General features: G+C 42.2%; 3 protein-coding genes, 1 long non-coding RNA gene and 2 other non-coding genes across 8 annotated transcripts; 2 read left to right on the top strand and 4 right to left on the bottom strand.

Annotated features, from left to right (window-relative positions):
* Positions 1-94: 94 nt before the first annotated feature.
* Positions 95-166, bottom strand: Trnaq-cug. The gene has a single exon. It is a non-coding gene; the product is annotated as a tRNA-Gln (tRNA).
* A 329-nt stretch (positions 167-495) lies between these two features.
* Trnaq-cug lies at positions 496-567 on the bottom strand. The gene has a single exon. It is a non-coding gene; the product is annotated as a tRNA-Gln (tRNA).
* Positions 568-700: 133 nt separating this feature from the next.
* LOC120458113 (neuropeptide-like 4) lies at positions 701-1,323 on the bottom strand. The gene is made up of 2 exons (XM_039645644.1): positions 1,175-1,323; positions 701-1,038 (listed from the first exon to the last, which is right to left on the bottom strand). Exons 1-2 carry the CDS (start codon positions 1,184-1,186, stop codon positions 856-858), a joined length of 195 nt encoding a protein of 64 aa, XP_039501578.1. The 5' UTR covers positions 1,187-1,323; the 3' UTR covers positions 701-855.
* Positions 1,324-2,472: 1,149 nt separating this feature from the next.
* Positions 2,473-2,973, top strand: LOC120456711 (neuropeptide-like 4). The gene is made up of 2 exons (XM_039643690.1): positions 2,473-2,604; positions 2,694-2,973. The coding sequence occupies exons 1-2, from the start codon at positions 2,593-2,595 to the stop codon at positions 2,841-2,843; spliced, it is 162 nt and encodes a 53-aa protein (XP_039499624.1). The 5' UTR covers positions 2,473-2,592; the 3' UTR covers positions 2,844-2,973.
* Positions 2,974-3,497: 524 nt separating this feature from the next.
* LOC120458354 (hemicentin-2) lies at positions 3,498-12,791 on the top strand. Its single transcript, XM_039645970.1, has 7 exons — positions 3,498-4,256; positions 6,782-7,027; positions 7,372-7,512; positions 8,173-8,304; positions 8,703-8,855; positions 11,173-11,661; positions 11,943-12,791. Exons 1-7 carry the CDS (start codon positions 4,202-4,204, stop codon positions 12,125-12,127), a joined length of 1,401 nt encoding a protein of 466 aa, XP_039501904.1. The 5' UTR covers positions 3,498-4,201; the 3' UTR covers positions 12,128-12,791.
* LOC120458355 lies at positions 8,907-11,166 on the bottom strand. Of its 3 annotated transcripts, none has more exons than XR_005617182.2 (3): positions 9,544-11,135; positions 9,239-9,484; positions 8,907-9,191 (listed from the first exon to the last, which is right to left on the bottom strand). It is a non-coding gene; the product is annotated as an uncharacterized LOC120458355 (long non-coding RNA). The 3 variants fall into 3 exon arrangements; XR_005617183.2 differs by having other exon boundaries at positions 9,244-9,484; XR_005617181.2 differs by having other exon boundaries at positions 8,907-9,484; positions 9,544-11,166.
* Positions 12,792-13,731: the final 940 nt, after the last annotated feature.

The raw sequence follows: 13,731 nt of genomic DNA, 5'->3' as shown, positions 1-13,731 counted from the left end.
TTTTAGTCTTGAACTTTTATTAAGTTAAATAACGTTTTTTTATTTCCCAAAAAAAAAAAAATTAAAGAAAAAATAAAAAAAAAAACTTCAACTCAGGTTCCACCGAGATTTGAACTCGGATCGCAGGATTCAGAGTCCTGAGTGCTAACCATTACACCATGGAACCGTTTGATGAGTAAACGACAAAACCCATAAAAATTTTACATCACATGAAACATTTGATTTAGTTGACGGTTTCCATTGACTTTGATTTTAATAAATGGAAGCTTATTTATTTAAAAATGTAAACTTCAAACAATCAATCGTTTTCGTTAAAGTACCATCATGAAATTTATAATTTCTGTGAGTTAATAGAATTTAAACTTAAAGTGCTAAGCAATCTATAATTAAAAACAAACTCGATAGGCTTAAAAATAAAAGAATAGTTAAAATGAATGTATTGAAAACTAATATAAATAAACATTTTAAAGTTAAAAAAAAAAGTGAACGTTATTCAGGTTCCACCGAGATTTGAACTCGGATCGCAGGATTCAGAGTCCTGAGTGCTAACCATTACACCATGGAACCGCTTGTCGCTGTGGCGTCCACAGCACCTCAGAATTTCAGCTGTCCCTTGATGCTGATGTTTTTCGAGAAGGTAAAAGGTTTAATCGCAGATTGAACCGACGATTTCATAAATGCATGGTGATTTGCTCTTTAACGTTTTATTTGTTCAACTTTTGTAATTTTTTTTTGAGTTTTTCAAGCACTTATGACTAATTTGATTTACCAGCACGCGCATATTTGTAATCCGTTTTCAGATGCATAATCACGAGTCGTTTGTCGGTTTGCATTGCAACGCATTGTCCGGGGCACTTAGCCGTAGTAGGAGTAGGGCGAAGCGTAGTATCCTCCGGAGTAGGCGTACGGGCTGGCTCCATAGTAGTACTGGGGGGCGGGCTCGGGGCTGGCAATCGGGATGGGGGCGGGATTGGCACGGGCAACTGGAGCGGGAACGGCCAGAGCAGCGGCGAAGAGGGCGGCGAAAACGACAACCAGCTAGGAGAGGAAAAACGATATTACAACAATGAATTTCAACGATTTTTGTATTAAAATTTGAAAGCGTAGCTTTAATTTAGTTTGCTCAACTTTTACTATGCACAAGGACACGGCTTGTGTTTATCCAAAAACTCACCAGCTTGAACATGTTGTTTGCTTTGATTTTCCTTGAGGACTTGAGGTGCTTGTGTAGCGAATGCAGTTTGTGATTTGATGCTCTTTCCCACCTGCCAGCACTCTTATATAGTCCTCTGCGAGACGTACAAAATTCGCACTCGACTTATTTATGATGTCGCACTTATGGACTCTGATCCGATTTATGGCCATTTCTGTTTTGCTCACATCATTCGGTACGGCTATTGGTTTGTTTTCTATTTGTACTGCGATAGTTTTTGTCAAGCCAAAACAAAAATTTCCTTCGCATTCTAATGACTTCTTATTCTGCGGCGATCTCAGGTGATGGAATCGCCTAGATATAGACTGGCCTTGAACGTGATTTCAGTCTGCGACTGGAGAATATTTCTTACTACGCTCATTGCATTTTAATTGGGAATTTCTGGACTCGAATTTGGTCTACCATTCAGGTGATTAATGATTTGTAGACATCGTCGGGTGTACCGAATGAGAATGCGAATTATGTTGTGTTTGATGCGATTTCAATCATGATGATAATTGTTTGCGGAATTAATATCGGTAATCAGTAATAAATGGCGCAGAATGATTTTATTTAGAGAATGTTACCATGGCACCAGAAGTATCTTAAATTTAATTTAAAAAGGAATTGCACTGTTAAGGCTCTTATTCCTATGCATTATTTAGGGATAGCTTTTAAGATTATTATGCTTACCCCATAAAGTTAGTCTTATTCATAAAACGTTAGACTATAAATGAAAAAAAATCCCAAACGCATAACATAAGATTATCTTTACTTCTATATTCACTTGCTTGACAATTCAAAAAGCTGTTTTGCTATCTCTCTGTTCAATAAATCCTCTTATCTCATCGACTTCTATTCCGGCTGCAAGCGTTGTGCATTAAAACTGCCAAATCATGTATTCTTAAACTCCCAAATCGATCGAATTGACAATAAAGCCAAATGTTTGCCGCCGGCCAAAACGAAACCAAAACCCGAAAGGACAGTGAGTTGACAAAAAGAACGACACACATTTTGGGGCTTTTGGGGAAGGGGTTACTATGGAAAGTGGATGCCTCGCCGGAAGAGGGGCATACTTACTGATGATGGTGTGATGGTGATGGTGATGATGGTGGCGATGTCGTCAGGCAAACAGATTAAGAAACAATAACGCTGTTTTGTGCTCAGTACATTTGGCAGGCATTAGGCGAGCGCGTTGAGAGCCGTAATGAGCCATAAACTTGGCTGGCGGGAATGCATGTGGAATACCTAAGTGCGATGCAGTCAGTGATGAGGGGCAAAGCGGCTCAGATCCGGCTCAAAACGCCAATGTTTGTGGTTGTATAAAAGGCTGCAATCTGGCAAACATCGAGTGCAGTTCGATTCTGTTTGTCAAACCGAGAATTAACCCTTTCGTCATCATGCTGAAGCTGGTGAGTATCCGAGTGTTTGCTTTGCCGGAGGACATCAGCCTTTGATCCCGTAATCGCTGAACGAACGCCCCATTTTTGCACTCCCACAGGTACTCCTCTTGCTCGCCGCCCTCCTGGCCGTTGCCATGGCTGTTCCCGCTCCAGGACCCAGTCCAAATCCCGCCCCGGTGCCCCAGTTTGTCTACTCCGCCGGCTATCCGGCCGTGGGCTACGCCTCCCCTTACGTTTACTACGGCTGAGCTCAGTATCCGGATTCACTGAATAAAGCCTTTGGACTTGTGCATGAACAACCAGTTCGTTTCACTTGATACAAATGGTTTGGTGTTTCGAAGAATAATAAATAAATTGAAATTATACATGTAAAACTTTGAATTTGTACTTTTACTTCTCTGGGGCCAAAGCATTTTACCAAAAGCATTATCGCAATTGATAAAGTTTTATTGCACAGAATGCTCAAGTGTTACATTATAATAAATGAAATCTGAAACTTGGTTTTATTTATGGGAAAAATCTTTGTCTCTACAGAAAATTTGGCTGTTAACTGTTATAAACGCCAGTAACATGATAGAAATGTAATCACAAAAGCTCTTCTTTATGGCAAGCCAGCTCTATAAAAGCACAGGATACCCCACAGTAAAGCTCAAAGGATGCTTTGCCCCATACATCCTTGCCCCTGACAAAGCGAACTCAACATTTCGAACTGCAAATGCCTAGATACATGTGCCTGTAAAGAAGTTGCCAACTGAAATGCCGACGGAAAGTGTGCCAACATAGCGAAGTTCCTAATAGATGAAGTTTTCCCTTTTCGGCACGATTTGCTGGCGATGGGGCAACAAGGATGTGGCAGGACGAGCGATGACTTCAGTGTACTTTTTGATTTCGCAACGGTTCGAACGTGAGCGCGGTTGCAGGAATCGAAGGACTCGCCTTTTTGGGAAAGTCATCCCGAGAACTTCGTACTCGTACTCGTACTCGCATTCGCACTCGCACTTCGTCAAGTATCCGCCGTGGATGCCGAGTGTCCTGTGTGTCCTGTGGTGCAGTTTCAGTCGAATCTCGACGTTCGCCTGCAATGGATCAGGGGATTCCCCAGCGGCGACTCCGCAAGTCAGCCAAGTAGAGCGCGAAAATTGAACGTAAATTCGCTCGCCGGAAATGTTTGCCGGATATGTCAACCTACGCGGACCCCAACCTCCGTCCGGTGGCTTCCTCCTGCTCCGATCCGAGTGCTTCCTCAAGTGCTAGTGTCTAAGAAGAAGATACACAAAAAAAAAAGGCGAGCAGGCCAGGAACCACAAGGCGAAATAGCCAAAAAAAGAGATATAAAGCATAAATGTTGGCCCTGAGCTGGATGATGATGTCATGCCATTGTGCTGGCCAAAAGTGAAAGTGTTGTTGCCGCTTTTCCGGCTTTTCCGGGTGACACATGAGCGGCTCAGTCATGTGCCATTATCCCTCAAGTGCACGACCCAGTAATTAACTGCGAAAGCTGCCCCGCAAAAAAGAGACGTGTAATAAACTCACTGCGAAAAATTCGAGATTTAGCGGAATTACCCATTAAGGATTATAGCCACATAAAGGATACTCTCGCTGAGCTATGGATACTCTAATTGCGCTCTGCTCTCTGCTGTTGTTACTCCTTTCGCAAAATGGTAGGATAATCTGAGATCCAAGAAGGATTTCATTTGTCTCACGTTAAGTTGGACCGCTTTGGGGCAAACTTTCTGCACAAGAATATATTTTCAGTTTGCCTTTCCACTCACTCTCTTTGTTTTCACAATAATGAAATTCATAGCTGAATGCCAAATGAGTTCATTTGTTTGGCCAACACTTTTGGCACTCCTTTGTTTTCGCATTTTTGCCGACTGTTGTGTTTGCGGATTCTTTTAGAATTTCTTGATGAGCTAAATATTTTATAGGTGGCAAAAGGACGATTAAGCACTTCTGATGTGTACAAATAGGTTATCAGCTCAAACATTTTAATGGCTCTATTTCAAACTTTTATTTTAGTTTTTAAACTAAATGTGTGTACTGCTTTTAGCCTCAGTTGCCTTTAAATTTTGCATCTTTCGTGCTCATCCAACTAAGACAAATATTTGCTTCTATTCGGCTGCCACAAATTTGCTTTCAAATGTTGCGGAAACAGCCTCTCAAAGAAAAACTTTTTTTGGGCCAACCTTTTTTTTTTACCAACTTCTCTTGTCTCTGACCAAACATACATTTTTTATCTTTTGCGGCTACGCAATGTGGCATGGAAATATTACACATACGCCCATTGCGCGCTCAGCCTAAAAGTATGCAATGGCAAATGTTGAGCGACAGAGCAGGATGCACAGGCATTTGAGTAGTGCTAAGCCATGTGCAAGCGCTTTGTCAGCGTCGAAGGAAGAAGAGAAAAAGGAACCTTCAACCTTCACCCAAATTAGCCCATGGCCATGTGCCTCTCGAAGATGAAACGATTCATGGGAACCGTGCTAAGGAATTCATTACGGCAAAGGAAAAGCGGCTGAGGCGAAATGAGCATGTGCCCAACTCAGCCACTTGACGAGCTTTGAAGTGCGGCACGAAGTGAAACAAGTTACAAGTTAAGCCATACAGAGCCAAGGGCAAATAATGGAAGATAGGTTCTCAGCTGAGGCATAAAAACTAGCAGATGATTGGGAACTACGTTTTGCTTAATTCAATCTCCATAATAAGTTCAGTTTACAATGTGGGCACTTTCACGTATCCCTTTCCTTGTGCCCCTCATCAACTCAAACTTGATTGATATGCAGCGCACAAAGGAGCCAAACCCCAAAAATCCAATTGCAGAAATTGTACCTCCACTTATGTGTGTGCTCCTATACTGATATACTGCTATATAGCTTACGAATTCAGCAAGGCGAATTTGAATTTTTATTGAATTTACTTCAACGTTTGCCACCCACACTACCTAGACATCAAATAAAATATTATTAAATTCAATTTGATGGATTTGATGCTCTCTGTGGCAAGTATTTCAAATGGCCAGTGGAGTGGGCTTATTGATTGAGTTGAAAAGCGCAATTCAATAATAGATGAAATTTACAAATCAATTGCCTAAAGTTTGTTAGTAGCTCGAAATGGATTCCATTTCCAGATTTATTTGCATACAAAATGAATTACAGCCGGTCACTTTTTTAAGCAAGTAGTTTTTCGATAAGATTTACCATTCATTAAATAATTGATACATTTTACATTTAGCATCAACGAGGTTTGGCTGCTAGCTTACTCTTATTGTTGAAAAATTCTCCAAAAACTTGCGCAAACATATCATATCACAGCTTATACTCTCAATGGCTTCCCTTTCTATGCTCACATGGTGCTATAGATTCAATTACCAATAATTAATTTGGCCAGCCGTCAGCAGCATGGCTAAAAAGAAATCACACACACAATGTTGTAAAACAAGCTCTTATCCCTTTTGCAAATAGTTTCGAATATTTGTTTTCAATTTTGTCTGCACAAAAGCTCTCGAACTGTTTGACTGAAATTTTAGCCGACCAAAGCCAAGCATTCCAATGGAGGGGCAAGAGGTTTTTGTAGCTGGGCTCGCAAAAAGGTAAAAAAAAAAATACGAACGCGTTTTGGGAATCGAGGAATTCGGGAATTTGCCGCTTTAGGATGTGCCATAAAAAGATGACGAAATCTTATATAAATACTGACTAATATACAAAAAGTGTGACATTAAACTAAAAAAACTGCTATAAGTATTTCATTGGAAAAGAAATAACTAGCTAAATAAAGTAAAAATTTTGCCAAAATAAAATTTGTACTGTTTTTTCTGCGTCCTTTGCAATAACAAAATGATTGTTGACCATAGTTCGCCCTAACTCGTTTCGCTCTGCTATTTATGAAATGAAAATACCAGATAGGAATTTACATTAAAAGTGCAGACCAACTGGTCGAGGCACTTGCAACATTTCGCAAGAAATTAAAATTTTCAGAGCCATACAGACACTGGCAGCAAGGCTAATTAAATGCCGGGCAAAACCAAATAAAAATTCGCGTTAGATTGGGGAAAAAAAAAAGAATGAGGGAACTGTCCATATAAATTATGATTATTTTTTATGAGCTGCCAAGCCAAGTCAACCTACCCCTTGAAAACGGATAAATTTAATGCAAAAAGCGCCCCATCTTTCCATCTTGCCCCTTGCAGCTGCAATCCTCGGCCAGCTGGACAGCACGAGTGGCAGTGGCATTGGCAGCCTGCCCTCCGCCACACCGCCCCCGCCACCCCTTAGCCTGCAGCCGTCGACGCCATCAATAATGCATTTTGTAAATGAATCCTTCATCATCTTCTGCCAGACAGTACAAAAGGATATCGACACCAAGTGGCGCGATCCCAGCGGGCAGACCCGTGAGAACACCAAGGGGCGCGTCCACATCGAGAAGAAGACGACGGGTAAGTGGTGAAGTGGTGACCCGGCGGAGTGGATAAAGTCACTGGCTGCTGTGCTGAAGCATCCTTGTGTGCAGGATGCACGGGCGAAAGTTGAGCGGAACGACCTGGTTGTGAATAATGGCCGCCTTATTAAATCATTGCCAAAACAGGAAGCTATTAAGAATGCCCAAGCGACCATACGACTGGGATGCACATAAATAATGGCTTTCTTCTAAGAATTCCAGACTCAATTTAAGCGCAGCTATGATTCGAAGTAGTGAACTCCCACTATTTTCGATCAAAGGAGTACTTCTGATTGACCTGAAACTCACCACACCTGCCGCCTTGTTTGTCCTTTGTTTCAGGACTCCTGGCATTGGTTTTCGAGCACATCGCACTGGAGGACAGCGGGAACTGGACTTGCGAGGTGAACGGAAACCGGAACGGGAATCGCAATGTAAATGTAGAGCGTGAATTTTTGGCCTCCTTCGAGCTGCTCGTAAATCGTAAGTTGACTTCAGCTTTGGGGACTTGAAAGACTTTTGGGGGCATTAAAGAAACGGGGTCGTAAAATCTGCAGCTGGAGCTGAATCTGTTTACTTGTCCTCTTAGTTGTGATTCGGCAGCACTGCCAACTGCTGAGCAAACAAGTGAAGTTTCAGTTGCTAACTAAGGAATTAAACATTTATGAGCTTGACCAATGGCTACTGGAAATTTGTGTGCGTGGATATATTTTGATAACGAACTTACAATGTATTTCAACTTGATTATTTGGCTGACAAAAAAGTTCAACTTCATACGGCATCCTTAGCCACATACCACAATGCCCTCGACCACTTTTTGCACACAATTCCTTACCAATTTCCTAGCGACAAATCATTTAATGTGTTTACAAATCGTAGTGACTGCTTCGCAAGCCACATTTAAAGTAAGGCATTGAACCAGAACACGAATCTGTCCACTTTCCAATCAAAGAGCGACCAAGACCAAGTAAACAGAAGCAGCAAAGAAGCTGCTTAGTTATATGTATATACACTGCATAGAATAGTGGCACAGTATCTATGGGTTGGGGGCTATCATGCCTGCATATTTACACACGGAATTTGAACAACGCACTCCCTGCCCCCTCTCCCCCCTTTCCCCTTACCATCTAACTTGGCCCGCAGAGAAAATCTCATTTGGCAAGACGGAGCAAGTGCAGTCGGTGCGCGAGGGACGCGATGCGATGGTCAATTGCTTTGTGGAGGGAATGCCCGCGCCGGAGGTCTCGTGGCTCTACAATGGCGAATATATAAACAGTAAGTGGCACTCTTGAGCAAAGGGTCAACCCAGCTATACTATAACTATACGCTACACTTATAACTTATTTCACTTATAATGAATGCCTATCTCGATGTTGCTTCATGATCATCCATAATTAAATATACTCGTTTTTAAATATACATCCTTGTCTTAAATGAGCTCTTACGTTTGTTTTATCATTTTTAATGTGCAATCTAATTTCTTGACAACACAACTCCTTCTTGGAATTCATTTCCAATTTGAAGCCCTTTTAAGTTTGCTTACCCGGATTCGTTAGTTCAACTTGCTGGTTGCCGCACTCACTTGGCCAACTTCTTGGCCATGGCATGTACCATAGATACCCCGCTTCGGACCAAAATCTGTACCGCTTCCCTCTGCTTTGTTTCGCTTGCAGCCGTCAACTCGACCAAGCACAATCGCCTGTCCAACGGTCTGTACATCAGGAATGTGAGCCAGGCGGATGCCGGGGAGTACACGTGTCGGGCGATGCGCATAACGCCGACTTTCTCGGATTCCGATCAGATAACGATTTTGCTAAGAATACAACGTAAGTGTCGCTGCCCCACTCCGGCCAACTGAGCTGGACACACACACACGCTCAATATTTAATCTGGAATTTATTTTGCACCCCACTTGTTGGCAATTGCATTTGGCTGCCCTTCCCCTTGCTGTAGTGTTGCGGTAGTGAAAGGAGCTGTGCAACAAAATCTTTGCTGATGGCAGCTTAAGGTTGTTCGAGTCCCCTCCGATTTGCCCCCTGGGGAGTGAACATGCTTCGTTGGCTTTAATGAGATTTCCAGCTCCGAGCGAAGTCCCGCTTGAAGTTATCCTTATCCCCCCAGCAGTGGGATACGAATTCCTTCCGGATGTCAGGGTCAAGTAGCTGGGAAATGCAAATTATTGATGCAAATTTCATAATGAACATATTACCCAACTATGCAAGACGGGATTCACATCAAGGGAAATAGGAACTTATTCTCAGTTCTGTCAGGGGATTTGAAAGGCAGAAGCTGAAGGAGCTAAATCCATTGCATGTCGTAGCAAAGTGTACTTGATTTGAAGTCTCATATGTACAAGTTACTCGATAGCAGCACTCACAGGAATGATTAATGAAGTGATTCATGATTAACATGCCTCATACACTCCTCCCAACCGTATTGATCTTCCCCATATGGCCTAAACACACGAGAAAAGTTAGTTTATCGCAAGTCAATAATTCTTGGTTATTTGCAAACCCAAAAAACACTCTTCTGGGACTCATTTGTATGGCTGACACTGCCGAAGTTTGCTGCCATCGATATCGCAACATATGGCTTCATAAACAAACCAACACCAGGCGAGCCAAGTATCCAGATGCCAGGAGCTCGCTCAACTTGATCCAAACTGCTCGTCCAGCATCCTAATCCCCTTCGGAATTGAGTTGCCGTCAAAATTTTACTAATGACTGCCGGTCGAATATTTGCACAAGTCAAGCTTAGCACACTCGGAAAAATCAATGTTCGTTTGGGAAAACTTTCTATGGATATTCACTGCAAGACTGGAGCTTAGATTAAAGGAAAAGTGTTGTGACTTGACTCTAAACTCTTAGAAGATTCTTGGTTTTTTTCTGAGTGCAGCTGGGTCCAGCCAAGCGGACCAATCCGTCGGACTGTTGGCAACTGGAGGGCAAACAGCAGGCGAATGGAAACCGAAACTAATTTGCTGCCCAGAAGAAGTGTGGGGACTCCGAGTGGCAGCAGAAACAGTAGCAGCAGTTGAAATGCTGCAAATGCGGCAATATATAGGTTTGCATTTTCTCAGCAATAAACTTCAATGGACCGCATCGGCGATGAAGGCGACGGAGGCTACGAAGGCGACAAGGACACCAAAAGGACACTGGCACCACTGCGAAATGCTAAAATGTGCGCTTAGCCAGGAGCAAAGGGTGGAGATCCTGCGAGTCCTTGGGCAGCACACAACTTACAGTGGGCAGTACATGAGCTAAGAGCAGTTATTGAAACAATTGCTTAGGCTGCACTGCAATTTAGATGGGCACTAATGATTTACTCACATTATGGAAATGTAAGGGCAGATAACATTTACAGCCAAAGACACTTTAAACTTACTGATACTCCCACAATCTGACTATCTTTATTGAACCAATTCCAATAGACTTTCCACTATGCAAAGATGGTTTTCAAAATGGCAGAGAAAGCGAGAAAAATGAAATTCGCAGCAGAGAGTGATTCAATTTCTCGATACAATGCTCAGTTGTTTCTTCCTATCCGTTCTTGGACTCAAGTCTAAAGCCATTTCCTGATATTTTTTCCTGGGCATTAAGGGAAAATGTAGGAAAAAGTCGGATATCTGTTGTTCAAGTGATTTGATTATTGCGGTTTCTTGCACTTCTTCTGGTTGTGCAGGCGGCAAGAAAGTCAATGTTGGTTTGGGTGCTCTTTAAAAGTGTTTTTTTAGAGGGTTTTTATAGGTTTAAAAGGCTGAAGTTTGTTTCATTTAAAGGGTTTTCGAGTGAGGCATAGATTTAAAGTTCATTTAGCACCGGGAAATGAAGAGGGATATAGATACTCGCATCCTTCCATAAGTCTAGCCACCTTTTCAGAAGTGAGAACAAACAAAACGGGGCACAAGTTTCTGTCAGCATGCGGGCTCAAAAAAAACGGGTGCACTGAGAAAAATACTAATTCAAAATCATCAGAAACTTTTAGTACTTGTGTACTTAGTAATTTACACTAAGTATTGATCAAAATCAAGTTTCTCACAGTAAAAACCATTTTGAGACGATATGTACACCATGTTTTTTGAAGTGGACTCAACTACAACACGCCTGTAACCCCTTTTCGCATTTACCACAACCCCCTACTTAGATAAGCCCCACTGGTTCTTCAACGAGACGCTGCCGGTGCAGTACGCCTACGTGGGCGGGGCCGTGAACCTGAGCTGCGACGCGATGGGCGAGCCGCCACCATCCTTCACCTGGCTGCACGACAACAAGGGGCTCCTGGGCTTCAATCACCGCATCTTCGTGGCGGACTACGGAGCCACGCTGCAGCTGCAGATGAGGAACGGCTCGCAGTTCGGCGACTACAAGTGCAAGGTGGCCAATCCGTTGGGCATCCTGGAGCGGGTGATCAAGCTGAGGCCGGGTCCCAAGCCTTTGGCACCGGGGCGGTTTCAGCTGAAGAAGCTGTACACCAACGGCTTCGAGCTGGACATCCAAACGCCATGGATGAAGAATGTCTCCGATGAGATGCAGATCTACGGTTACAGGGTGGCCTACATGAGCAACGCCGAGTTCAAGTTCAGCGCCGGAAACTGGAGCTATGCCAAGCAAAGGGACTTCTCCTTCCACGGCGGTGAGTATCCAGTACCGATACGCAGACTGGCGCTGAAATTCAGAATTTTATTACAAACTTATCAATACATACTATTATTTATGTAATTCGCTTTTATTGATTGTTTGCAAATGTGCTGAAACTGGCTGAAATTCGCTTCAATGGCCACATGCACAATTTATTTTTGGTTCACTTCACACAACAGTCGAATTGTGCACTGCCAGTGTTCAAATGACTAATTAAGCCCATTTGAATATTAGTGAATATTGGTGAACACGTTTTTCAAATCACACCATTTGCAGGCAAGCACTTCATCATTCCCCACTTGGAGACGAACACCACGTATCTGATGCGGGCGGCCAGTAGGAATCTGGCAGGTTTGAGTGACTGGAGTCCCGTGAAGATGTTCACCACGGCCGCAGGATGCAGCTGGAGTCCTTGGCTGTATCCGGTATATGGCGTCATACTCGCTTTGATCTGGACATAGAGATCGGCAAATCAGCAATCCAAATGCAATCCCATCCCAAACTCGTTCTTGTTGCGCTGAGTTTTCTGTTTTCTTGTATCTTCTGTGATAGAACTTTGTGTGTGCAATTCACTTTAACCTAACCCAAGGATGTTGAAGGAGGTATATTATTAAACGAAATGCTTTTAGCTACATATAGACGACATTTGTTTAGCCTATTGCCAATTTTTGCTGCCAACTTTCATTCATCAAACGCATTTTTTGTACGTTTTTTATGAGAAATTATCGAAAAGTCGAAAGATTTGGAAGAGGGTGGAATCCTTACGATACATACAATACATATGCATTGTCAACTCTACCTTATAGTTAAATATGAAACGCCCAACTCTACATAAATGTTGTTCAAGCTAAAGATAACTAAAACGATATACAAGTAAACAAACACACACACACAAAAGAAACGAAACGAAAACTTTGATGAATTTTACAAAACACAAATGGAAGTCCAAATTATTGATTACAGAGTAAATGGAAGCAGAGCAAATCAATAATAGAAAACGGATTAAATTAGCTTAATTGAAGTGAAAAACGAATACCAGAAATGAGAATCGAACCCCGAGGTAAAAAATAAAAGAAATGTTTAGCTGGTAAGCAGTGCGTATGAGTAATATGAAAATAAATTCAACTGAATGTGTATAAAACGGACTTTGATTTAAAAATGGTTTCTGTAGGGGAGGAAGGTAAATTCTTAATAAATAACATAAAGGTGTTTGCTATACTTCTATGCATATTGATACTGAAAATAACATTTTCTATTTAATTATATTAATAGTGCTCTAATTTAATTAAGCTGCCACCCATTTAATGGCCTTCCGCTCCGTTAAGATGCCTTTTGATGATTCTCTGTCGACCTTTGCTTGTCACCTACAGCCATAAAAATGTTTATCATACTCATTAGCGCAAATCTCGCATTGCTTTCGGCCCATAAACATCCTTAGACAAGGACATCCCAACATCCTAGAGCAAGGACCAAGCCCTGAACAAAATGGAGGCTCATTGGCAATGCCAAGCACGCTCCCAATTACCAGGATGCTTCGCACCCTCCTGCCAACAGTTTACCCCCTTTGGGGCAATAAAAAAAAGAACATAATAAACTAACTCATAAAAGTCAATAAACTGTCAAATGGCAAAACATTTACATCACTTAAGCATAAATCTCTCGCCCATCCGGACACTTTGTCCTGCGCATCCTGTGCGAAGGATATCGCATATGCAAGGAGATCTATTTACATAAGCCCGCAAATTCGCCAGCTATAAATGATCATTAACGCAATCGGCCGTAATAACTTATTGTACTTTATTTAACTTTTATTTCTGCGTGTGCGGAAAAAATCGCAAATTGTTACGGGTCAGTGGGAATTTGCATGCAGACGTGACAGCGTGAAACAAAAGTAAGCAAATTATGGCGCCCAAATAAATACGAGTACAATTCATTTGGCTCGTGTTTGCCACGCGATTCATTGCGTAAATGTGCCACGCCCACATGTGCACAGTGCCAGATTATAAACACTCGATTTATTTTCCATTTTTTGCCCACATCCACGGAATGAACAAAAGGCGGTCCT

This window comes from Drosophila santomea, chromosome 2L (assembly GCF_016746245.2).
Source record: "Drosophila santomea strain STO CAGO 1482 chromosome 2L, Prin_Dsan_1.1, whole genome shotgun sequence".
In the NCBI taxonomy this organism is placed as follows: Eukaryota; Metazoa; Arthropoda; class Insecta; order Diptera; family Drosophilidae; genus Drosophila; species Drosophila santomea.
The sequence above is the reverse complement of the archived record's forward strand: the minus strand, read 5'-3'. Positions and strand labels throughout refer to the sequence as shown.